The 23,883-nt window shown below is 44.5% G+C and overlaps 1 protein-coding gene across 2 annotated transcripts in view; it reads left to right on the forward strand.

Moving 5' to 3' along the window:
• Positions 1-23,883, forward strand: part of GRAMD3 (GRAM domain containing 3) — a 64,392-nt gene that overhangs the window by 20,691 nt on the left and 19,818 nt on the right. Inside the window, exons 1-5 of one of the 2 annotated variants that reach the window (XM_012727699.1) lie at positions 14,387-14,507; positions 16,574-16,592; positions 17,627-17,738; positions 20,062-20,128; positions 21,163-21,266. In XM_012727699.1, the coding sequence (XP_012583153.1) occupies positions 14,387-14,507; positions 16,574-16,592; positions 17,627-17,738; positions 20,062-20,128; positions 21,163-21,266 (423 nt within the window). Of the gene's footprint in view, positions 1-14,372; positions 14,508-16,573; positions 16,593-17,626; positions 17,739-20,061; positions 20,129-21,162; positions 21,267-23,883 lie in introns of those variants that run through there. The other variant, XM_004686671.2, reaches the window with a different exon arrangement.

Below are 23,883 nucleotides of genomic sequence, written 5' to 3' on the forward strand. Positions count from 1 at the left end.
ATGTGAAAATCAGATGAATTATAATTCTTCTCCCTGTGCACATTAGTTGTCTTTAACATATTGGGAGAAGTGTTTCCTTAAAACAGCAGAAAGGTGTTAATAACTCTATCGTTATTCCCTATCTTTATACAATAACAAGTATACAACTATATGGTACCCTGTAAATAACATGATCTATGATGGGAAATGTTATCAATAATAATGAAGAAGGAATCCCTGTCACTGACATTAACATGTCGAACACAGAAATAGTGTCCAAAAAAAAAAAAATACAGATGAGGCAGTAGGTTTTATTTTTCTAAGTAGATTTCATCAAACGCTTGAAACATATAGCTTGAAATAACTAAAAATGTACTTTTTATAAAGTGTAGGATATCCTAAGCTAAGCTGTTCTTCCCTAGTAAAGATTCCTAGTTTGAAACCAAGACCTTTCACGGAAGATTGTTTTCTCTAAAGTTGTTAGGAAGTGGCACTAACCTTTCACCTTTAGAAGTTAAATCCCCCTCATTTTCATTAGCATGGCAGTCTTCAGGCTAATAAGACATTTAAGCCAAAGCCATTTTCAAGTGTGAGAATGACATTCCTGGGGTCTCTTGCCCATTCTGATCCCAGGTGTAATGTGGCAGGAGTCTGAGGCTGCGAAGGTCTCACGGGGGCACAGCCCTGTGCGCAACTGAGCTGTCCTGATAGACACAATCCAGAACTGGAGACCCCAGTACAGGAGACAGCAAGTTGTGCTGCCAGGTTTGAGTGGGGGAGGAACAGAAGATAGAGTTTCCCAAGCCTCTCTGCATCTCTGGCCGCTTTTCACTCTGCTACAATGCCTGCAAGCTACTGACTTTTAGTTCTCGAGGTTGTCATCTTTCCTCTTTTTCTTCCTGTATCTGGAACAGAAAGACAAGAATTCCAGGAAATGAAAGGCTCACAGAGAAAGAAAGGACTTTACTCATTCCAGATGATAGTGAGGGCACGTGAGGCAGCTCACGTCACGGAAGCTTCGAGGCCAAACACCTCCTCCGTCAGCCCAGGGCCAAAGTAGCACAGGTCATCTCCACAGGGGCTTCCTCCACACAAGAGCAGATACTTCTCACTCCCCAAGTCTGCCTCTGAGGAATTTCTTTTTAACCTAAAATGATCCTGTGCTATCAATAGATTAAATTCCCCCTTCTGGATAATTCTGTGTCTTTCTGGGAGGATGCTCCCTCTCCACCTTGGACATTTAGTAATGATATCTTGCTGAGGGGGTTTGGGGGGAGGGGTGTCAGCCTCCTCCCTTTCCATTCCTCTTAGCACCTGGTGCACCTACCTTCTCCTCCAGTCTGGTCTCCCTGCCATTGCTCTTTTCCAGCACCCATCTGCCAGAAGAGAGCCGATCATTTGCTCACAAGTGGCATTTCCTTGCCACTCCTCAGGAAAGCATGGCGGGGCCTGTTGTTCTCATGCACTCTGATTCCAACACCTCAGCGGCACCCTGCAGCCTGTCTGTACATGCAACCCCCAAGCCCTCCGCCCTTCTAATTCTCTTCACTTCTTGAATTCTTCTACTATAGCACCTTCTCCATGGCATTCCTGATGATACAAGCTACTGATGCTCTCCTTTATGTAATTTTTTAGAACTTTGCCCCAAAGCCTTCATCCTACTCACTTTGTATTATCCTTGTTCTTCTGTGCCTTTAAAATATTTGCATGTCTAGGATGGACCCCACTGAATTGTGAAAAATCCAAAATGAAGGCATTAGCATTTTTTGCTCTAGGTGTTACGCTGGACACCCTTACTGGCTTTTGTTTTTGCTCTGTGTTAGGCTGGAAATGTCACCAAAACAGGGAGATGTTTGTTCTGCCTTTCTTTTCTTTCTTTTTTTTTTTTTTTTAAGATTTATTTATTTGTGCATACAGAACTGGGGTACAGGCCAGAGGCTCAGGGGCGGCGAGAGGCTTCACCAGAGACAGAGTGGGGAGCAGAACAGGCAGATGAACGAAATAAACTGCTGAGGGGAGCAGCAGGCGGGTCAGGAGAGGTCTGCCGCACCATGTGGTCACCTCCGGGGCAGGCGGGGATCGAACTCATGCGGAAGCAGCTTTAGATTCTCTGTGCTGCTCTTTAACCCACTGCGCCACCAGAGAGGGCCTGTTCTGCCTTTCTTATCATGTTCAGAGGCGGCAGTTCCACAAACTATTTATGTGGCTGCTTATCATGGGCATACGATTGGGTGTAGAGATGTTAAAAATAGACCAGATTCATGTAAGCATTTTAGTGTGACCTTGTAAGTTAGGTGAAAGAATTTCTTAATGATCCCTAAATTTGAGGGATCCTGCTCTGGGCAGTTGACTCCTGTCTAAATTTGACCATTGGCGAGTCTTATGTAACAGATTCATTTTGTCATGCAAAATTGCCTTTAATTTCAAGTATTTTAATATACTGCTTTTTCTATATTACTTCCCCCAAAATATCCTCAGTGACCCCATTGCTGTCCATAATTTAGGTTTTAACTTATAGTTATTCCTAAACTTCCTCAGGCTCTTTTCAATTTCATTTCATATTGTGTGATGAATACTTGCCATGAAAACCAAAGGTGGCCTAATTCTGTATTTTGTGGAAGTGGGTTCATGGTCTCCTTGTTTTGGTGCATTTCTCCCTGTGTTTTTAAAATCTTGTTCTGCCCTGAACATATCCTTTAGGCCAAAAACTTTAATTAAATTGATGTCCTCCAATATATGATAATTATATGAAAAGTGGTGTACTCTGACAGCAATCAGCAATGCATGGTAGAAGAACAACTTCAGATAAGGATAGAAGTACCCGCCCCGCCCCCCCCAAAAGGAGGACGAAATCTTGTAAAGTTTTAGAAATTTTGTTAGCAACACACCATACGCAATGTTTGTGTATATGGTGAGAGTATAAGTAACATTAAGAAAAGGGAAGTTGGTGGCTCTCCCTGGTGGCACAATGGGTTAAAGCATCACATTATGAAGCTCTCAAGCCACTGAAGCACGAGTTCAATCCCCAGCCAGGGAGCTGACTCACATGGCGTTGCAAACCTCTCCTGACCCGCCCTCTGTTCCCCTCAGGAGTGTATTTCATCGATTTGCCTGTTCTGCTCCCCACTCTGTCTCTGGTGAACCTTCTAACCTACCACTCCTCTGGCCTGTATCCCAGTTCTGTATGCATAAATAAATAAGTCTTAAAAATAAAAAGAAAGTGAAAAAAAAAAAGGGAAGTTGGCATCAGCAGTATCAATTTACCTTTCCTGGACAATTAAAAAATTAGTTGTCATTTTCTTTTCTCGTTTTCCAGTTGTCCTTTGCCTCAACAGAGCACTGCTGAGGTTACTGCTGAGGTTAGTTTGATTATAATTTTGCTAATCAATCAAGTAAAACATTAGACCACAATGAGGAAGGAATCTATTCTGTAGGTTTTGAGATAAAATTTAAGCTCAAGCCCATTTTAAAATGCTTGCTGTCCTATACCCTGTCCTGTACCACAAATATACCCAAGGTTGTCCAGTCAATGAATATTACATATTGGATATATTTTATTCCCAACGTTGGCAGTAAAGAGATAGAAGACAGTATCAAAAGGTATATACAGTTGATCCCTGAACAATGGGGGGTCAGGGGTACCCATCCACTCACATACTTCCCATACCCACATACTTCCCCACCCTCACCCCTCCCCCAGTTGAATGTAGAGGATAATTTGTATTCAGCCCTCTTTATAAGAAGGTTCTACATCCTTGACAGATTCAACCATCTGACGTACAAGGTTGATTGAACCCATGAGGGCCAAGGTTGATTGAATGTGGAACCCTGGGATGGAAAAAAATCCAGGTACAATGGACTGGGAAGTTCAACATGTGGTAGATTGTGGTGAGTAGACTGAGTTACGAGGGTAACTTCACCCAAAGAAAGGGATCCTCTTCTTATAAAATATCAGTGTACACCAGTGTCACCTCAATAAAAAAATTATTGTTCCCCAAAGTTCATCTGTAATTGGACATGTTCTGGGCCCGGATCCGCGAATAGCAAGGGTCAGAGAGGATAATCCAGACTAGAGGAATCAGAACCAGTGACCACAGGGAGGACAGAGCACAACCCACATCACTGAGGTTGTGCTGAGGGGGCCAGCAGGCTAGAATGGAGAATTCTTCTCGAAAAGTGGAGGGACAAAGGAAAGTTCTGGAGGGTCTCGGCTAATATCCAGATGCCCCAAGCAGATGCTCAACAGAACAGCATTGTTGCTCCTGGAGCGGTGGCGTCACATAACGAGGCTGTGTCTCCTGAGGATGAATCAAGCATTGATGTCCCAGAAGACTCGGAGAGGGTGACCCTACCCATCATTGCCGGGCGTTCCAGAGCCAGAGGAGGTTGACGTGTCTGCCTGCAGCTGCAGCTTCCTCGACTGTTGGCCTTGTCTTAAGGCCAACAAGAGTGGCAAGAGTCCTGGTGGAACTTGGGCTTATTTTGTGAGCATGAGCTTGTTTGAGTTGGGTTTTTGTCCCTTTAGAATCAGAATCCTGACAACCTAAATAAAGGTATTTTGGAGATATGTGAGTTACCTTAGTGAAAGAAAAACAATGATGTTGGAAACCAGAATTGGGAGTAGGTAGTGACAGTCACTCCCAGGATTGTTTATGGACAGTGACTTGTGTAATGAGAACAGAGGAGAGCTCTGAGCCCAGGTTTGGGGCCAGTTGGTGGCCTGTGTGGAGCCATTTCTCTGCCCTAGTTTTAAACCCTTTTGCTATACAGTGTGCTTGGGACTCAGCAGAATTAGTTTCCAGCTGGCAGAACCTTTCTGTAACATGGTACTCTTTCTGTTGCTGTTTTTGGCTCTTTTGGTTTTTTAGATACAGTTTTCTGTCTGCTAACAATATATGTCTATTATATCTAAAACTAGACTTGCAAAACACCTCCTCTCCAACTGCCGGCACCCTTGTGTTCTTTGTTAGTTAGTGGCAAAGCAACTTCTCCATCTCGAGATGGCCTTGGGGTTATCTGGATGGTATCTATTGCTGACTCTACTCACTCTTGTGATATTTCTCCATTACTTTTCCAATGCAGTCTCTGCCTCAAGCCTTCAAATTTGCTCCATACCTGCCTCCAACACACCCACCCACCCCACCCCACCCCCCACACATGCACCATTCTTATGCACTGAGGCAAGAGTAACCCTCCAGATCCTTTCCTGCTGTATATGTGAGACAATGAGGGCTCTTAATAGCTTGTCGCTTCATTCCTTTTCTGTAAAAATTATCAATTACTCCCTAGTGCCAGACAAATGAAATGTAAAAGCTGCCCTCTCTCACTAGGAATCAAATTTCACAGCAGCCTTATTTCTGCCTCTTTCTGCTGCCTGGCCTCAGAAAACCCCATTGCTACATTTCCTTGTGCTTGTCTGACTTTGTGTCTACATGTTTTCACTGCTGCCTTTCCTTGTATTTCTCACATATTTCCTGCATTTCTACAAGTCCAAATTATATGTCAAATGTCAAATGTCAATCCTGCCATGGTAAGCTTTGCACAAATACAGTGTATTTTGTAGCCAAGAGGTGGTACAGATGGTTGCAGTTGGATAAAGGAAGATTTTGATTCTCCCCCCTCCCCCATGCACAGGAACTGGTTTATTTTCATTATACAAGACACAGAAAGAGAATTTACATTTCTCGTTTCTTGTACAAACATGAATTCTTGTATGGACACCCCACACGTTATTACACTATTTTCTTCCCCAAAACTTCTCTAATTCTCCTCTTACCAATGAGAGGGATTTCTGAATTCCCCAAGCATTCTCTTTTACATCCCATATTATGCCTAATTTATGTGCTAAGTTAAAATTCCCAATAAAGCGACATTCCCTGATCTACTTATATTTTATCTTTTCTCTACAAGGATACTAATGTTTTAAAATATTTGTCAAAATACTTTAGCATATTAAAATGTATAATGAACTGAATCGTACCTCTCCATCTACCTCCCCAAGAGCTATTTTTTTAAGGTTTATTTATTTATTTATTTATGCTTATAGAACTGGGGTACAGGCCAGAGGTGCGGTGAATGAGAGGATTCACCAGAAACAGAGTGGGAAGCAGAAAAGGCAGATTGACAAAGTACACTGCTGAGGGGAGCAGCGGGCGGGTCAGGAGAGGTCTGCCATGCCACGTGGGTCACCTCCGGGGTGGGGATCAAACTCATGCTGAAGTGATTTCAGAGAGCTTCATAATGTGGTGCTTTAACCCATTGTGCCACCAGGGAGAGCCCTCCCAGGAGCTAATTTTAGTTGTACCTGTTTTTGTAATTACCTCATTATCCATAAAATTGCATATGTCCTGCAGTTACTGCTTATTTATTTTAATCCTTCTCTTTAAGCTTACTGTTTTGGTAGAAAATAAGAGTCAGCTCACTTATACTCACTCCCTGCCTCCCTCCCTTCCTACTCCCAGTTTTCAATAGGCATACCTCTCTTTCTAGTTCCTGTTTTCATCCATTTCTCCCTATAAATCACACATCCACCTCGATCTTCTGTCAAATGCATTTAATGCCACACTTTTTAGGGTAAGAAATAAATAACCTCTGCCCTTGCACCTTTTTACCTCATACCTGCTCATTAAGATGTTAAGAATATCTTTCCTCTTTTAATGTGTCTGGAACGCCTAATCATTTGATAGAGATGTACCTGGTATTAACACGTCTTCTTTTTCCCTCACATTTTTCTCTTTGTTCAAATTTCTGTACTTGATGCTCTCTATCCACCCTTTAGTAAAGTACCTAAGTCTCATCAAAAAGGTGACAGGAGAGGGGAGCCTGATGTCTGTATGGGGAGGTGCCTTTCAGGCAGGGGGCACAGACAGGGTACAGGTTGTCTCAGGGAGCAAGGAGTTGGACACAGTAGAACCAGGGAAGGGGGTCCAAGATCTGGAGGTGCATAGGCTGGTGATGACATGCCTTCTTGGTATTAAGGGACTGAACTCAGAAGGAATGGAGAAGTGGAGGAAGAGTTCCTTTTCTATAATCTGTGGTTTAAATTAAGCAAGCTGTCCTCTTTCTCTCTGAACCTATTAATTAGGGTGTTTGGAGGTTGGTTTTTCTTGTTTGTTGGTTTGGAGTTCTCTGAAATCTGTTTTCTAAGGATTTTTCTTGTGTGTTTATCTTGGATGTTTCCTTGAAACAAATTAAGGCATTGTTAATATTTCGTATGTGTTAATACTTCATATTTAAGAGATTGAGGGGTAAGGAGCCAGAATAGTTCTCTCAGCATCTTTGGGAGAATATGGGCCAGGAGTTAACACTGGACCTGGAAACTGACCTCACATGGAAGGATGAGAAAGGCTTTCCTTGAGACTGCACCCCCACACTAGGTATCTTGGTGTTCTGTCCTTCTGTGTTCCCCTTTTTTTGACAACCCCTCTGGTATGTTTTCTCACATGGGTTAAGTGCCTGATTGCCTTCCATTTGGATCTGATATTTGGGGCTAGGGGAAAACACAGATTTCTCAAATGTACATCTCTGTTTTAACATCATCCAAGAACACCTCGTTGGTCTCTGACAGCTGATCCTCTTCGCCATGGGATACCCAGCTTCTGATCTACTGCTTCCTCTCCTGTAGGAAACCACTGTTCTGTTGATGGTCTCTCCACGCCAATAGCAGGATTATTACTTCTTGTGCAAGGACCCACTTTAACAAGTTTTAGGGAAGACAGGCACACATTTCTGCTGCTGTCCTCCATCCCAGACTGGAAGATTTCATGAAAGGTTTTGCTAAAATCAAAGAGTGCCATGTTTTTGGTAACATTTTTAGTCTATCTGGCAGTATTCAAGAAAAAAATTAAATTTTTTTAATGTCATGCTGACCTCTAAAATGCTCTTAACACTTTTAAATTTTTCTATTGTAGATTTTAAAAGTCAATTCTTTTGGCTTTGGCAATTGCACTGAAAATAAGAATTGTCTTCCTGAAATGTTTCAGACCACAGCCCATTAGAAAAATTGGCAAATTAGATATATGAACAGTTAATTCACAAAGCAGAAAATTTAAAATCTCTTATGTGGTGAAAATAAATTCAACCTTACTCTTTTTAAAAAAAATATTTATTTATGCATACAAGAAGTAGGGTACAGGCCAGAGGTGTGGGGGTGGGTAGGAAGAGAGGATTCACCAGAGACAGGGTGGGGAGCAGAACAGGCAGATTGACAAAATACACTGCAGCCGGCGAAACAGAATAAGTCTGCTGTGCCATGTAGGTCACCTCCCTGGCTGGGGGATCGAATTCATGCTGCAGTGGGTGTAGATAGTTTCATACTGCTGCGCTTTAACCCATTGTGCCACCAGGGAGGGCCCCCACCTCACGCTTAAAAAGAAAAATCCAACGTAAAGCAATAATAGGATTTTTTTCTTCTTCTTTACAAAGATCAAAAGTTGACCACTAGTTATTATTAAAGTTATGATTAGTCTGTGGGTCAAAGTATTCTGTTAGGCACTTTGAATTTTTGCTTCACTCTTTGTGTTAAATGCTTATTGTGTGGGCCTGGGTCTCAGACTGGCGACAGTTTGTCAATGTCTGTTTTGTTTTTTTTTTTTAATTTTATGTAGCCTTTCATACAACAGTTCCAGTCTAGAAAATTATCTTGTGACTATAAAAAACTAACAAGGACCTTTGTTGCAATGTTGTTTGTACTTGTGTCAGACTGAAATTTACTCAGATGTCTTCAATAAGGAAATGGTTAAATTGTAATTCATCCCTAACAGTGGAGCTCTGTGCAGTATTAAAAAGAATGAGGAAGCTCTGTGTGCACAACAGGGAAAGAACACCAAGACACACCAAGTTTTTAAAAGTTATTTTTGAAAAAGCAAGGTATGCAATAACAAGGTATGTTCATGCCTAAGAAACACACACACACTGTGTGCACAGCCAGGCGCTGGCAGGGCGTGCAGGAACCAGCATTGTCGGTACCTCTCTGGGGACAAACTAATCCACTGGGAAACAGGGTTTTTAATGTTTCCCATTTAAACGTGTACATTGTGTGCCTGTATACCAATTCAGAAATAAGGCCACAGAGAAAGAAATAAAATAGATACTTCCCAGACAAAGAGTTCCTATATCAGAATGTAAGTGAGAGGCTGATCTTCCCGACTTAGGAAACTTTAGTTTGAGAGATTCTGAGTTTACCCAGAGGAGAGGTTGGGGTGTCTTGAGGAGGTCCTGTTCTCATTACCAACTCCTGTACCTCTGTACCCATGCCTTTGGTTACTGTGATTCCTCCACATGTCCTGGGCTCCCGCCCAGCAAGTTCCAGAGCCCGCTCCGGCCCTCTAGTGTGACTCCTGTCTTCCCAAGTATCATCTCATCCTTGGCTCCCAGCCTTGGGGCCAGTGGGCAGGTCACGTGCCACCAGCACATAGTGAGGCCGGGCCGGCAAGTCCGGGTCAAGCCTCGTTTCTAGTCCAGCGTTCCCACAGTGCTGTTCGCAGCCCTGCCCTTCACCATAGTCCCCTTTGCTGCATTGACCCTGATGGCCACTCCTCAAGTTACTTCTAAACCCTTGTTGCTAAAGAAAGTGGTTTTAGAAAATGACACAGGGTTTTTGAAATGAGGGCCCTCCCTGGTGGTACAACGGGTTGAAGTGCAGCAATGTGAAGCAGGCCGAAGCCGCTTTGGCACGAGTTCGATCCCCAGCCAGGGAGTGACCCGCGTCGCACAGCAGGCCTCTCTTGTCTCGCCTCCTGCTCCCCTCAGCAGTGTATTGCAGTAGATCTGCCTATTCGACTCCCCACTCTGTCTCTGGTGAATCCTCTCACTGCCCCTGCACTTCTGGCCTGTACCCCAGTTCTGTATGAATAAATAAGTCTTTATTTTTTATTTTTTTTTATTTATTTTTTTTTATTTTTTTTTTTTTTTTATTTTTTTTTTTTTTTTTATTTATTTATTTATTTATTTATTTTTAAGATTTATTTATTTGTGCATACAGAACTGGGGTACAGACCAGAGGCTCAGGGGCAGTGAGAGGCTTCACCAGAGACAGAGTGGGGAGCAGAACAGGCAGATCGACGAAGTACACTGCTGAGGGGAGCAGCGGGCGGGTCAGGAGAGGTCTGCGGCACCATGTGGACTCCTCCAGGGCAGGCGGGGATCGAACTCATGCGGAAGCGGCTTTAGATTCTCAGTGGTGTGCTTTAACCCGCTGCGCCACCCGGGAGGGCCAAATAAGTCTTTTTTTAAAATAAGAAAATGACCTGGGCTTGTTGAAATGATAGAAGGTGGGGACAACGAGTATCACCCACACTTTTGTAAGGGGTTTGGTAATGTTCTCATGTCTCAGTTTAGACCAACTTAAAACATGAGAGTACACTCAAACATGGGCTTCATCCTGGACCGGAAGGTGCCTCAGCTTTCTGGACTGATCCACAGCAGGCACTTGTTTTCATTTAGCTGAGACGCAGTTTAATCCGTCACCTGAGATGTCCTGCCCGCAAGCTCCTCACCGTGACTTGCTACTGTTGATGTCTGAATACAGCACGTCGTCAGCAACAGGAACACAGGCCCAGGACACCTGTGCGGCAGCTGAGAGCAGAGATGACTGTACCTTAAACTCGCTCTCTCTGGGATGAATGATAGTTGCTCCATGTAAGAATTCCAATTCTGAAAGCTTGCGCAATCCAAATCCTGTCCTCATCAGACTGTTGAGGTCCCGGAGTTGATAAATACTAGACTGTTGATTGGGATTGACCAACCTGTTTATTTACAGGTTGTGCAACTGTGTGCAGTGTCTTATTGAAACCAGTACTTGCAAACTGGTCAAACAAATGCTGTCCCCAGTGGGTGAAGCCAGGCTCAGTTGGCGTAAGTAAGGCTCCTTGTCTCCCTGTTCCAAAGTCTCCACTAAAATGTGCTCAGGGCTCATAACTGATGCTTCAATTGTGGTGGATGTGGAACAAGAAATAACATGCCAAAGCAAAGTGAAGGCCGAGCCCGGGTTCCCAGTGACCACAGCTGCTTCTGTCGCTACTTAAATCGTCACTGGCCTCCCTGTCTCAGCCACACTGCTGCAGGCGTCCTGTCTTGTGGCCCAGGACCCGTCCAGCAACCGTACGTCGAGGAGGGAGGCAATTGGTTTTGGTTTTATGCTTTTCTTTTTTTGTTTGTTTGTTTTTGTCTTTCTACTTTTTAGTTAACTGTCAGTGGCCCCAAAAGAGTCTTGTCTTCTGGTTTTGTTTCATTTTTTAAATCTGATTTCCTTATTTTCATGATTTGGGTAAGACCTGAGACTTGTTTTTTCATCTACCTGCTGTGCAAGAACTCAGTTCCAAGTACAAACATTTCAAAGTTCCTGAGAGGCCTTGAGAAACCAGTACTTCTGTTCCCACTCTGCGTCTTCCGTAGGCCAATCTCTGCTGTTGAGACTGGACCTAGTTTATATGGGCGCCTGATAACACTTCTGGCGGGAGTAATCTCTCCTATGTCCGGAATTAATTCGCTTGAGTTTTATAGCATCTTTTAAGTGATCAAACACCTAATGTTGAGTGGCCCTTTATAAATTTCACTTTCTCTTGTGAGATTACTTCTGATGTGTCTCAATCTGTCAACACATAAATCACTCACCGATTAGGGACCTAGCATCAGGCAGGCAGAGCCTAGCTAGGGAAGGCTGGGTGGGCCCTGTCCTGCCCTCCAGGACTCAGTACGGGAGACCAAATGCAAGCTAAGGGAAGTAGGATGGCGAGCGGTGAGGAAGAAGTCATTTTAAATTGTCTGTCAAAGATGGTGCTGGGGGTGGGGTAGAGAAAGAGAGACCTGAACTGTCATGGTTTTGGTGCTCAGCCAGGGGCCCAGAAACAGGACCGCCGCGTGTGGTTAAGCACTCAGGGCCCGCTTGCACAAACCTGCCTGACCAGGAAGGGGCACCCGGCAAGGAGGGGCCGAAATGCAGCCGAACTTTGCTCCCCTTGTACCCTGGTGCCGGACTGTTCATGCTCGGAGCCAACCAAGGGCAGCGTAACTCTGCCAGGCCGTGTCTGTCTGTCCGTCCGTCGGGCTCCCTGTAGACAGAGAGGCGCCTATTTGTGTGCACTGCTTAAAGAGAAGCAAGTAAGTCCGAAGCTGCGCTGAAGGACAGGCAGGGCACAGCCTCTGCATCTCTACCTGACCCTCCGTTAATGCAGCGAATGTGTGAATGAGCGCAAAGCACTAGTGAAGTTTCAAAAATGAGCTTCTTGTGGCCCTCCCTGGTGGCGCAGCGGGTTGAAGCACAACACTGAGAAGCTGAGGCCACTTCAGCATGAGGCCACTTCAGCATGAGTTCGATTCCCCCCTGCCCCGGAGGTGACCACATGGCATGGCAGACCTCTTCTGACCTGCCCGCTGCTCCCCTCAGCAGTGTACTTCGTCGATCTGCCTGTTCTGCTCCCCGCTCTGTCTCTGGTGAAGCCTCTCACCGCCCCTGAGCCTCTGGCCTGTACGCCAGTTCTGTATGAACAAATAAATAAATCTTTAAAAAATGAGCTTCTTGCTTAAAGTAGGGCTCTTGGGTGGACTTTTGCTAGAAGCTTCTGAGAACTGGGATTGTGTGTTTCATGGAGGGCAGAGGGGAAGAGGGGAGAGGGCAGAGATGTACTTTAAGGCCCCTGAAAGTTCTAAAAGGCTTTGAATATATGAATTGAATTTGATGTTGAGTTTTAAAACCTAGCTTTTAAGCCAAAGTGGTGTCTCTTAGTGATATTTCAAAACATCCATCTATCTTTGGAGTGAGCCTTTTTTTTTTTTTTTAAGATTTATTTATTCATATAGAGCTGGGGTACAGGCCAGAGATGCAGAGGGTGAGAGGATTCACCAGAGACAGAGTGGGGAGCAGAACAGGCAGATCGACGGAGCACACTGCTGAGGGGAGCAGCGGGCGGGTCAGGAGAGGTCTGCCTCGCCATGTGGTCACCTCCGGGGCAGGCGGGAATCGAACTCATGCGGAAGTGGCTTTAGCTTCTCAGTGCTGTGCTTTAACCTGCTGGCTCACCTGGACTGAGCCTTTTTAAGCTACCTCAGGGCTTTAAGTACTTTTAGAAGAGCTGAAGAAGTAGAACATTAGGACCCTGTCCTCAGATTATTACCTGTTTAAGAAAAAGAAAGGCTCACAACAGAATGAGAGCAGCAACCATTCATAGGGGTAATTAATTGATGACTTGTCGCTGCTTGGTCTTGATTTTGACTCTCCAGTAGGACTTGGTGTCTGGCCTGGAATCTTCACCTGCTGCAAAAAGTATTTAGCAAGCAGCCGCCATGCTTAGGCTCACCAGAAACACTTCCTGTCTGCGAGGTCATTGCAGGTGAAAATTACCAAGTGGGTTTAGTAAGGTAGGATTAAAAGTAACGAAACTGTCACAGTAGTGCTCTCTTCATCGGTCTTCCTGTGCTCAGTGACTGTGGACCTCTCTGCAATAGGTTTTTAGTCCTTTGCTGTGTGGGGTGACCCCAAAAAAATGCTCAGCCACGTCTGTCAGACCATGTGTCCTGTGCCATCACCCCCTTCCCCCCTTTCCCACATACCTGTTCGTGAGCTCCATCCATGTGTAGTTCAGTGTGCCAACCCCTCCTGACTGACTCCCCCTCCTCTCTCTTGCCAAGGTCTGACCTAGTTTTCCCAGAGCCTCGTGATCATAACCCTAGACCAGCACCACCCTACGCTCTTTGTTAATATCACATGAAGATTCTGGCCCTAACAAAGGCCTCACAGATGGACAGGCCTGATGTGAACCCCAACTTAGATATTATTAGTTCAGGGAACTTAAGCAAGATACTCAACATCAGAGAGACTCAGGTGCTTCATCTATAAAAGAGGGATAATCACTCCCGCCCAGTCTGGGTGGACATAGATTAGAGACTATAAAGTGGTTAAAATAACAACACCCAGCATGGAGCCTATGTACCTACAACAAAAGTTGATCAGTGACATAGGAGACTGGCAAACAAAGGGCCTGGGGTTTCCCAGCAGGAAGGCTAACACCTGCAGGAGGCCTCACGTGACCAGGTTTGTGTGAGCGTGTGGGGAGCGAGTGTGTGCAGAGGCCCTCCCACAGCCTGCAGGTGATCAGCCGCCCAGCACAGCCGGGCCCACGCAGGACGGACGCAGACCTGGGATCCAGCCAGTCCCCAGAGCCTGACGTTCACCTGAACATAAAACTGGACGTTTACCTGATGAAGCAAGCATGACCTGCAGCTGCCTTCCTTGAGGCACCAGCAAAAGGAGTTAGAGTAGAGATCTGAAACTGTCACAGCTGTCAAAAGTTCACGCCAGAAGATCAGTCCACTCTCCAGAGAGCAAGGTCACTGCTGCGTTTATCCACCTGCCCCTTCTGGATGTCTAAGGTGAAGCGTCTTTGTTTCTTCTCCAGCTCAGAAGCTGAGAATGGCGTGGAGGAGAAAAAGAAGGTCTGCAAGTCGCCACCACCGCAGTCCCCCACCCTGTCCAGCGAGGCCGAGTCCCCAGACCCAAAGAGGATCATCTGCCTACGGTGAGTTCTCGCCTCGTGTCTTCCTTCCTTATGGCTGTTTGGGGGGGGAGGGGGGGAGAGTGTCGCTGGGAGGAGCTGGTGTTTCTAGCTTCATGGTGACTAAGTGAGGAACAATATAGGCAAGTGTCACCCCTGAGAAAAAGTGGGTCCTGTTCCTTGACATTCAGGCCCTGGTGGTCACCTTCATCTCCCATCTCTTCCTAGCACCATCTTTTGCTCCCTCCTGTCCCAGCCTTCTGCAAAGTGTCTGTACATAAAGCACTGGATTTGCTGCCCACTACGGCCCACTTTCCCACAGAGATTTTGAAGCACCTGGGTAGGCTGCCCATGGGTTGCCCACGGGGTCCTCCAAGCCTGGAGAGTCGGCTCAACCCCGGTGGGGCACACTGCTCTCTCTTTCCTGGTAGCCCCTTAAATAAGTAAGGGGGAACCCGTCTGGGATTCCCAGGACAGACAGCATGTGCATGTCTTAGGGGTTCACCTGTTTCCTGGGGCTGGCTCCCAGCTGTGATGCATTTGGTTGTGGAGTCTGTGAGGAGGGTGGAGCTGTGGTCCTCACTACAAGCAGAAGTACCAGTTACAGGCTGCCTCCCTCATAGAAGGGAAAAGGAGGTTTGCTTTTCAACTCCTTAAAGAGAATGATTAAAGCAATGATCCATTTCAGGTAAATGTGGCGGTCAGTGTGTACTGCATGGTCGAGCTCTCCTCCCTGTGAAAACTGCTGCCTTTTCTGATCGTGGCTCCTGCAAAATGATGACTAACAGCTTCCTTCCTGGCTGCCTGCTCCCATCTCCCCTCTAAATGCAGCTTTCATTCAGGACCAAGCATAAGTCCTCACTCCTCGCCTAGAATTTTCTTTTCTGACTGGCATGCTCAAGTATCTCTCCATCTTTCCACGGGCCTGTTTTGATGCATTTCACTTTTACACTTTTTTTTTTTTCTGTAGCTGTTTCCTGTTAGAGCATCCTGTTTCTTTTGTTATGGGAGTCCCTCCTCAAAGGCAATAAGCGTGTTGTTTCTCGCGTCTTGGTCTACTATTGGCTCACCGCAGCCGGCACTTGTTGGTTTCACTCCAGCTTCCCCAGGCATCTGCAGGGCACAGCCTTACACCAGATGGGCATGTAGTCTATATCATATAAAGACCCCTGTGCTGACTTTAATGCCCTGCCTTCCCTGTCCGGGAATTGTTAATTTTTGAATGAAGAGCCCTGTATTTTCATCTGGGCTTCTTTCCCACCCACAGTTCACCTGTAGGAAGTGGGAATAATGTGGTGGAGGAGATCAAAAGAAATCAGTACCATGTAAATGAGCACCCCTGCTCTCCCCAGAGACCAGGCTGTGCAGACAGGGCTCTTGACTGCTTACGCCTCTTGGAATGACCTAGGTCACAGTGGTCCTGCTCGTCACTGGCTCCCAGTCCATGGGTCTTCAGAGATTCAACTATTTCCTTGGCACATCCGTTCATATTTAGTGATTTGAAGCAGTAGAGGTGATAGATTCAAATTAGCGGACCGTATAAATAATAGGTAACTTCCTATTTTTTAAAATGATGTTTGAAGGGTTTACTCATAATTTGGAAGGGGCAGGAGAGAACCCTAGAATTCTAAAGGAATTTATATCTGTGTAAATAGGTTCAATGTACTTTGAATTACTGAGAGATTTTCCTATGTGGTTTGGGCATCATGGTCTCAAACCCACAGAACTGAAAAAGACTTGGACACTGCTGTCTGTGTCTCCACAGCTGAGAAACCAAAGCCTGAAGTCTCTGACTCCACCACTTCCATCCTCAGTGATGCTGTAAGCCACCCACATTATTTAAGACTCCTCAGTCCACTTTGAACCATATCTTAGGGTTTTTTTTTTTTTAATTTAAGATTTATTTATTTATGCACATAGAACTGGGGTACAGGCCGGAGGTTCAGGGGTGGTGAAAGGATTCACCAGAGACAGAGTGGGGAGCAGAACAAGCAGAGGGCACTGAGAGGAGCAGAGGGCGGGTCGGGAGAGGTCTGCCGCACCATGGTGGTCACCTCCGGGTCAGGACAGAACTTGTGCTGAAGCGGCTGCTGCTAGTTCCGTAGTGCTGTGCTTTAACCAACTGTGCCACCAGGGAGGGCCCCTTATCTTGTTTTTAACTCCGCTTCAACCTAAGAAATCATATTGTAGAATATGAGCTTTGTGTTCCATTTCCCCCAATAAATCACATAATTGTATCATAAAACTCACTCATCTGTACCTCTAAAAATCACACTCGCCTTCCACTTTGAAGTGACCATATTGGCTTGTAGGGTGGATGATAAGTGCAAATTCGTATGTCTACTCCCATAGAGAGCTGGGACTAGAATCACCCTAGAAAGTATCCTGGAATCTGAACTCACCCTCTAAGAGAACAAAGGAAAACATGACTTCCAGATAGGTTCTCTTTTTAACCTGCTATCATTTATATACACTTTTCCCAATCCAGAATGCTTTGCCTCTGTCTCCTGCATACCCAATTCCTACTCGTCAGCGTAGGCCCAGTGTAGCAAGTCACTGTTACTATCCTCTTGGTCTGCTCTTCTCTTACCTCCTGTTAGGCTGAGTTTCTCTTTGCCTGCCACCTCCTGTCCCAGTAATCTTTATTGTTTAGCTGCTAAATCATTTACTGCCTTTTAAAAAAAGGTGTTTCGTGTGTGCACAAACTCCTTAAGTATAAAGAGTCTTCTGTACCTGAAGGCATCTAACACAAAGACTCCCTCTATTAACACCTGTTAAATATTAATGCAATTCTGAAACAAAATATTTTCTGATTGAATGATAGCTGCAATTTTGTTGAACACTTGCCTCTAGTATCTTTATACTGATTAAAATACTTTTGAGATGCTACCATTACTTTTACAACTCAGTGGTTACTTCTCCCTACTATAAATTACAATTTCTGCAGTTTAAGACAGCCCGCCGAAATCATCACACTCCTCTACAGCCCGTGCTAAGTTAATGCCCTTAGCGTATTATGAGTGATGACTGAAGTCTAGAAGAGCAGAACGCCATCAGGTTTCCTGTGAGGTGGCATAATAATCAAGATTTATTACTATAAAGTGAGCACGTAGCATAAAAAATTCACCTTACAGATTGCCTGGATTTTCTCTCCTCAGGTCAAAATCCAGTTGTGATGGTGCCTGTTCTGCAAATGATAAAAGCGACTGTAAAACAGAAAGCAAAAATGATTCTAAGACTGAAAGGAAAAAATCTTCATCTTCCAGCCAGGTAATTTGGGGCTGGGGTATGAGCTAGCCTGGAGGGTGACCAAAGTCCGTGGAAAGCGAGACCCCAAGTGTGCAGCTGCCTCCTGGTCTGTACTGACTCTGGGTAGGTTACAGAGGGGAGAAGGACACGCTCCAGCTCTTTCGGACGACTCTGTCATTATTGCAGCTCACAGCCTACATGCTGCGGCATCCTGAGTGGTAGAGAGCTCCGCCTGCGACCTCTAGCTCTGAGAAGGGCCAAGCGGAGGGACCCTCAAAGTTGTGTGTTTGTCTGAGAATCAGCTGGTGAGACATTCTGGAGGAAGGGAAAGAGCCTGTGTGGACAGGGTCGTGCGTCCCCTCCACAGGTCAGCTCGGTAACAATAACCAGTCCTGTGTCAGAGCGTGACATGTATTATTGGGACCAACAGTTTGAGAATTTTTTTTGGATACTTTTCCTCTTAGTACTTGAATGCGTGATTCCTCATAAGTAGAACAAAAACCTTTTGGCACACACAAGCCATTTAACTAAATTATAAATATGCAAATGTACTCTGTAATGTAAAATCCATTGTCTGCTTTCTGTAATTACTCCAGGAATCAGTCTTTTATAAAGGTTTTTTTTTCTCCCCTCTCTAGAATCATGCAAAAGCCATGAATTGTATCTGTCATGTGGCTTTTAACTGAGCTCAGACACTATCTTTTTTTGTTTCTTTTTATTACCTTCGTATTCTTGATTCCATGGCCCAGAATATTTTTAATCAAGTGTGCCCTGTTAGCCATTAAACCCAAAAGCTCAGTAAGCCCCATAGAACAGTTAGCTTTGATCAAGGTAGCTTTCTGGATGCAAAGTGTACTTCGAGAAAGCAGTGTGAGGTGATGTACTTTATAGGAGGTGCTTATCTATAAAATCACTGACCTGGGGGGGAGGGGTACACCTACCCTCCATCTACATCACCTGTGTGAAGCTCTCCTTTACAGCAAAAGTAGGTCCAGCTTCACAGAGTCCACTCCTAATCGGGATTTTAAAACATAAGTGCCTACCTGCGCTGTCTTTCTGTTGTGCTAAGATTCTTGTATCAAATGCTCCCTGGCAGGCTGAATGGTCATGGAGAAGGAAGATCATGCTCTACCTCTCAGTAGCTGTGTGGTGCCAGCTAGGCCACTAATATTCCTGTCCTAACCCTTGGAGTGGGGATATCAGCACCCTGGTTATTGAGAGGGTGGTTTTGTGAAAATAGTTTACAAACGTAAACAGTTGTTGTCTATTCTGTTTCCACAACTGTGGACAGACACCTTGAAAACGGAATGATCTGCAGCATAAGAGACTCTCCGGCCTTCCGCTACCTGAGAGTGAAGTCCTTTATAGGAATGCCCTGTCCTGACAGTCATCTCCCTGACAGTGGCTAAGGAGATGTTTCTGGTATTAATGATAGACATCGGTACACACTTACATATGCCTGTACCGTGGATGATGTATGGATACACACAAGCGCATAAACTACCATTTATTGCTGTGATAGTTATAATAGCAATGAAATGAAAAATATGCTTAATTAGGAAATCACTGTATAAAATAATTACAAATTACTATTTGAAGATAACAGAATAGAATGCATTTGTTAAAATATCTCTGTCAGAATTGTTGTATTGAGGAGGGAAATTCCCTTTGACATGTTAGACTTTAAAAAGTAGAGTACCATCACCTCCCTTATCTTTAAAACTCATTACCTAACAGGCCGGACACATCAGTAATGACGGTGATAGTTGTAAGAGCAGGCAGTAGGCCTTTTACATGAGGTAGAACACCGAGTCTCACAGCATCCCTCCGAAACAGCTACTGGTGGTGTGTACTGTGGCTCACAAGGGAAAATTGAGTATCCAAAAGTTTAGGTATCTGAGCCAAAAGCACATACCAAGAAGAGGTTCCGCCAAGACTTACATGCAGCCTTCTCTGACCACAAGGCTTTTAACCACTGCCCTGTTCCGAGAGTCATTTGTATGTTGAGCGCCCTGGGGCCCACCACTTTCCCTGGTGAAATTCCTTCGAGTTGCATGTCACTGGCTCTCAGGGACATCCTCGTCCTGTCACCCCAGCAGAAAGCTGACCGCTAGCTGTGTGGGAGCCCCTCGTCACAAATCTGTTTGGAAAGCAAGACCTGGGTGTCCTGCTTTGCATTCTTTTACACTGAAGGGTGGTGTTAAGGACTGTAGGAGCAGAGAAGGGACCCCTGAAGATGCTCTAGGCAGGATGCGGGAGGGAGAACCTGCCAGGCAATCTGAGTCGGAGCTGAGATTCTTCTGAGAAGCGGGAGCATTGATGCCTGTTTCTGTTCCCGTTGCAGTACAAGGCAAACATGCAGTTTCACAAGCTGTTTGTTGAGGTCCCAAGTGATGAACCACTGAGGCAAAGTAAGTTCTGATGCATTGGACTTTTGAAATTATGTTTTTGGAAAGATGTTGATGGATTTGGGGAGGGGGAAAGTGGGTACAGCCTGGGGACTGAATCACCTAAAAGGATAGATTTCTAAAGTCCGGTTGTAACCACCAGCCCCAGCCCTGCCAGTGTCATTTAGCTTCCCAGGCCCCTGAAAAAACGAGAGGAGAATGAGAAATTGCATCTGTCCATGTGAGAGGGTATCATTCAGCTCATTCCAGAATGATATCCTCGCCTTCCACATTCGCTGTAGAAATCACTTTTCTTACAGGGTCCCAACACTCCAGGACACGAACAGGCTTGTGCAGGCGTGATGATGGCTCCAGAGCGGCGCGTCTGAACATGCCGGTGAAGCTCCTGCCCAACTGTGGTTGCCAAGGAACCAGCACCCCATCCTAACTCCCTCCATACAAAAATGTGAAGACAGGATAACTAGGTTCTGCCATGACCGCTAGGCAGCGTGGCGGGTGCACTCTTCCCACTGAGACGCCATCGATTTCAAAAGGAGTCATCGGTGACAATCTAGGAAAGGGGCCGGGGGCCTGACGTCCCCAGGATGACATGTCCCCCCTAGCTGGCATGTTCAGACGCGCCGCTCTGGAGCCATCATCACGCCTGCACAGGGCAGGGACCCATGGGCCTGTCCACTTCGGTCTCAGTTCCTGTTTTAGTCTCTTTCTAGTTGCCTTTCTTGCTCCAAGCCTGTTCGTGTCCTGGAGTGTCGGGACCCTGCAAGAACAGTGCATTTCTACAGTGAATGTGGAAGGTGAGAAGAGATCTCCGTAACACTAGTTTTGAGCTCTCATTTGCAGTGATAGACTTGCCGTTGCATTCTGATTTTTATACTAAAGTCATTAAGACTGAACAATAAGTCTTGTGACTATCCCACTGACACAGAGGTGACAGGTTTTTTTGAGCATGTGACTGGATTATTTCTGCCCACTTCTGTCACCAACATAAGTACACAGTTTTCTTTAAATGGAAATTCTAACCTGTATTTTGCCCCCAGGTTTTACCTGTGCTCTACAGAAAGAAATAATATATCAAGGGAAGCTCTTTGTGTCAGAAAACTGGATCTGTTTTTATTCCAAGGTCTTTGGGAAAGATATTAAGGTTGGTATATTTTTCTTTTAAAAAGCTAATAATGTTTACTTTATTGCATATAGTGAATATTAAGTGTAATGGTATTTGTAAATACTTGTCTCTTTATCATCTCTTTACACTAAGTTCCCTTTATTGTAGTTGCAAAAGTTACAGGTTCTAGTGGCTCAGGGTAAGACTAACTTCTCTTTTAGCCTTAACACTGCTGAGTCATTCACTTTCTAATAAAACACTCTCTTACAACCACCCTCCAAATGCATCCTTTTTACCTACATGTCCCAAAATGTTCTAAGACGTTTAATATGGAGGATACACCCTAATTTTTTACTAAAGTATATGTTAGGCCCAAAATATTTCTTCAAGACATATCCATTTTAGTACTGTATTTATACCAGTTACCATTAGATACGTTTAGGAAAGCAGGCCTCTGAATAAGCTACTTCTGAGAGCTCGCTTTGTACCGTCAATACCAGCACTAAATGAGCAGGAGCTGGCACGTTTCCAGTCTGCCCTTGGCGAGTCTCATAGCACAATCCCCAGGGCGCACTGATTCAGGCCATTTTTCCAGGGCGCACTGATTCAGGCCATTTTTCCTGCTCGTGAAGAAGCGCAGATGGGGTGAGAAGGGGAGGGGAGGGGAGCAGAGGCCTTAGCTATGAAGGGCAATTGCCTGAAGGAATTGGCAGGTTCTTGGGACTGTGACATAGGAAGTGGAGTTAACTCCATCTCATTGGAAGTTTCTTCTTTGGAGCCATGATATCATGGCATAGTTCAAGCCTCCGGCCTGTGGAGTCTGAGAAACACCTTCCTGGGTTTGTGTGACCTCACTAGGTTTCTAGTCACCTCACCTGAGTCTGTGATTCTAAAAGCAACTTTTCTACTCAAGAAGCAGCTCATTAAAAAGTATTTTGTTTTGTAAAAACCACATAGGAAATACCATGGAAGTTAGTTTGTAAGGCATTAGGTCACTGGACTAGCATACTGTTTAGTCTCTGTCAAATGTGTTTTTTTTATAATAATCCTTCATTGTGTGTTTAGATTAACATTTTGAGTCACAGCATTATCTGAATCAGTATAATGCAAGGCAATATTTATATTGCACCATAGTTCTAGATTTCTGGATTATAGGAACCTGTTCATGGAGTGGGGGTGGGAGTACTGATTTCCAGTTCACTGTGATAAAGGTAATTCTGAGAAATTCAGAGTGGCAGGGGTTGAAGACATTAGTAGAGAAAGAATTAGGCTTTGTCAGAGATAGAAAAATTTGCAAAGCCACTAGAGTTTCAAGCTAATAGATTTTAGCAATGGGTTCAAAATCCTGCTTCTACTACCTAAGAAAGGAGTGACCCCAGTTTTGTAAAGCCATGGATATCCTGGGATTTCTCTGGATGTGCTTGTAGAAGCTAAGAGAAAACAGGTTAAAAATTAACTGAGTCTAAGAAGACAAGAGCTCTCAGAAGGGGAATTTTCTAAGCAACCATCAAATTGTAGCCTTGATTTAATCAGGACCTAGTCTGTCCGTATTTCCAAATGTGAGTAGATTTCAGTGTATCACATTCCATGTAGGCTCAAACTGGAAAGTGACGTAAGCTTTTTTTTTTCCCAAATGCTGTCTAACTGCTATTTCATGGTAAGGAAGCAATTGAAAACTTAAGGGTACTCCATGCTTTAGATTCCAAAATAACCCAAATTTTTTTATAGTCCTGGGTTACTGACTTATATTTGCTGCTCAGCAGAAAAAATCAGATTTTAATGTCATCCTCCTCTAACTTGGTAGATCGTGAATTCTTTTTGCCAAAGGTATCCTAACTTACAACTTCTGAGCTAGGAGCTCACTTCAGCATTTTTGTGGATCAGCTTCTTTGGCTAAATAGTTTTCGTAAAATGTCTAATTTGGATTAACCTCTTCCGTTTCCAGTGCTTTCCTTCCTGGAATCCTAAGGGTAACAGAATTCCAGCTCACAGGTCTAAATATTCAAAATTTAAAACTACTAACATGAGGTTTTATGAAGCACTTTCACAAAAGATATTCAAGTGAGTGTCAGGTTTTAGCTAAAATGCTCATAACAGTTATGTTTAATAATTTTGACAATAGTAGGACCTTTTTTTTTTCCTAGCAGGGGTGTTTTAGCCTCTGTTTTCAGGGATCAAAGTAATGTGCTCCCTTTTTGTGGAGGCCAAACCTGGCTGGTGGGACATAACAAACATCAGAATATCCCACTAATCACTGTGGCCTCTGCCACATTCTTTTAGTACACTGAAAAAGAACCCAGGTTTGTGGTCAGATTGGTATAAATTCCATCTTTGTAACCTATTTTATTTCTGAACCTGAAACAAGTCACATACCTTTTTAAAGGCCCAATTCTCATAGAATAGCGATCAGATTATCAATTACATGACATTCTTATCTGGTAACCAGGTATTAATAAGGGTAGCTTTTACAATTCGGATCATTTTTTTCTTTTATGTCATACATCCTTCAAGTAAACAAAGCAGAAAATGACATTTTTCTTGGATGGTGGGCATGTCTCATTAATCCATGGCCAGTTATGAAAGGTAGTTAAGAATCTTTTTATTTACCATTTTACAAATCAAGACAGTGGCCTAGAAAAGAGCTTGGGAGGCTGAG

The sequence above is a fragment of the Condylura cristata genome, unplaced genomic scaffold (genome assembly GCF_000260355.1).
Source record: "Condylura cristata isolate star-nosed mole 26May11 unplaced genomic scaffold, ConCri1.0 scaffold00021, whole genome shotgun sequence".
NCBI lineage: Eukaryota > Metazoa > Chordata > Mammalia > Eulipotyphla > Talpidae > Condylura > Condylura cristata.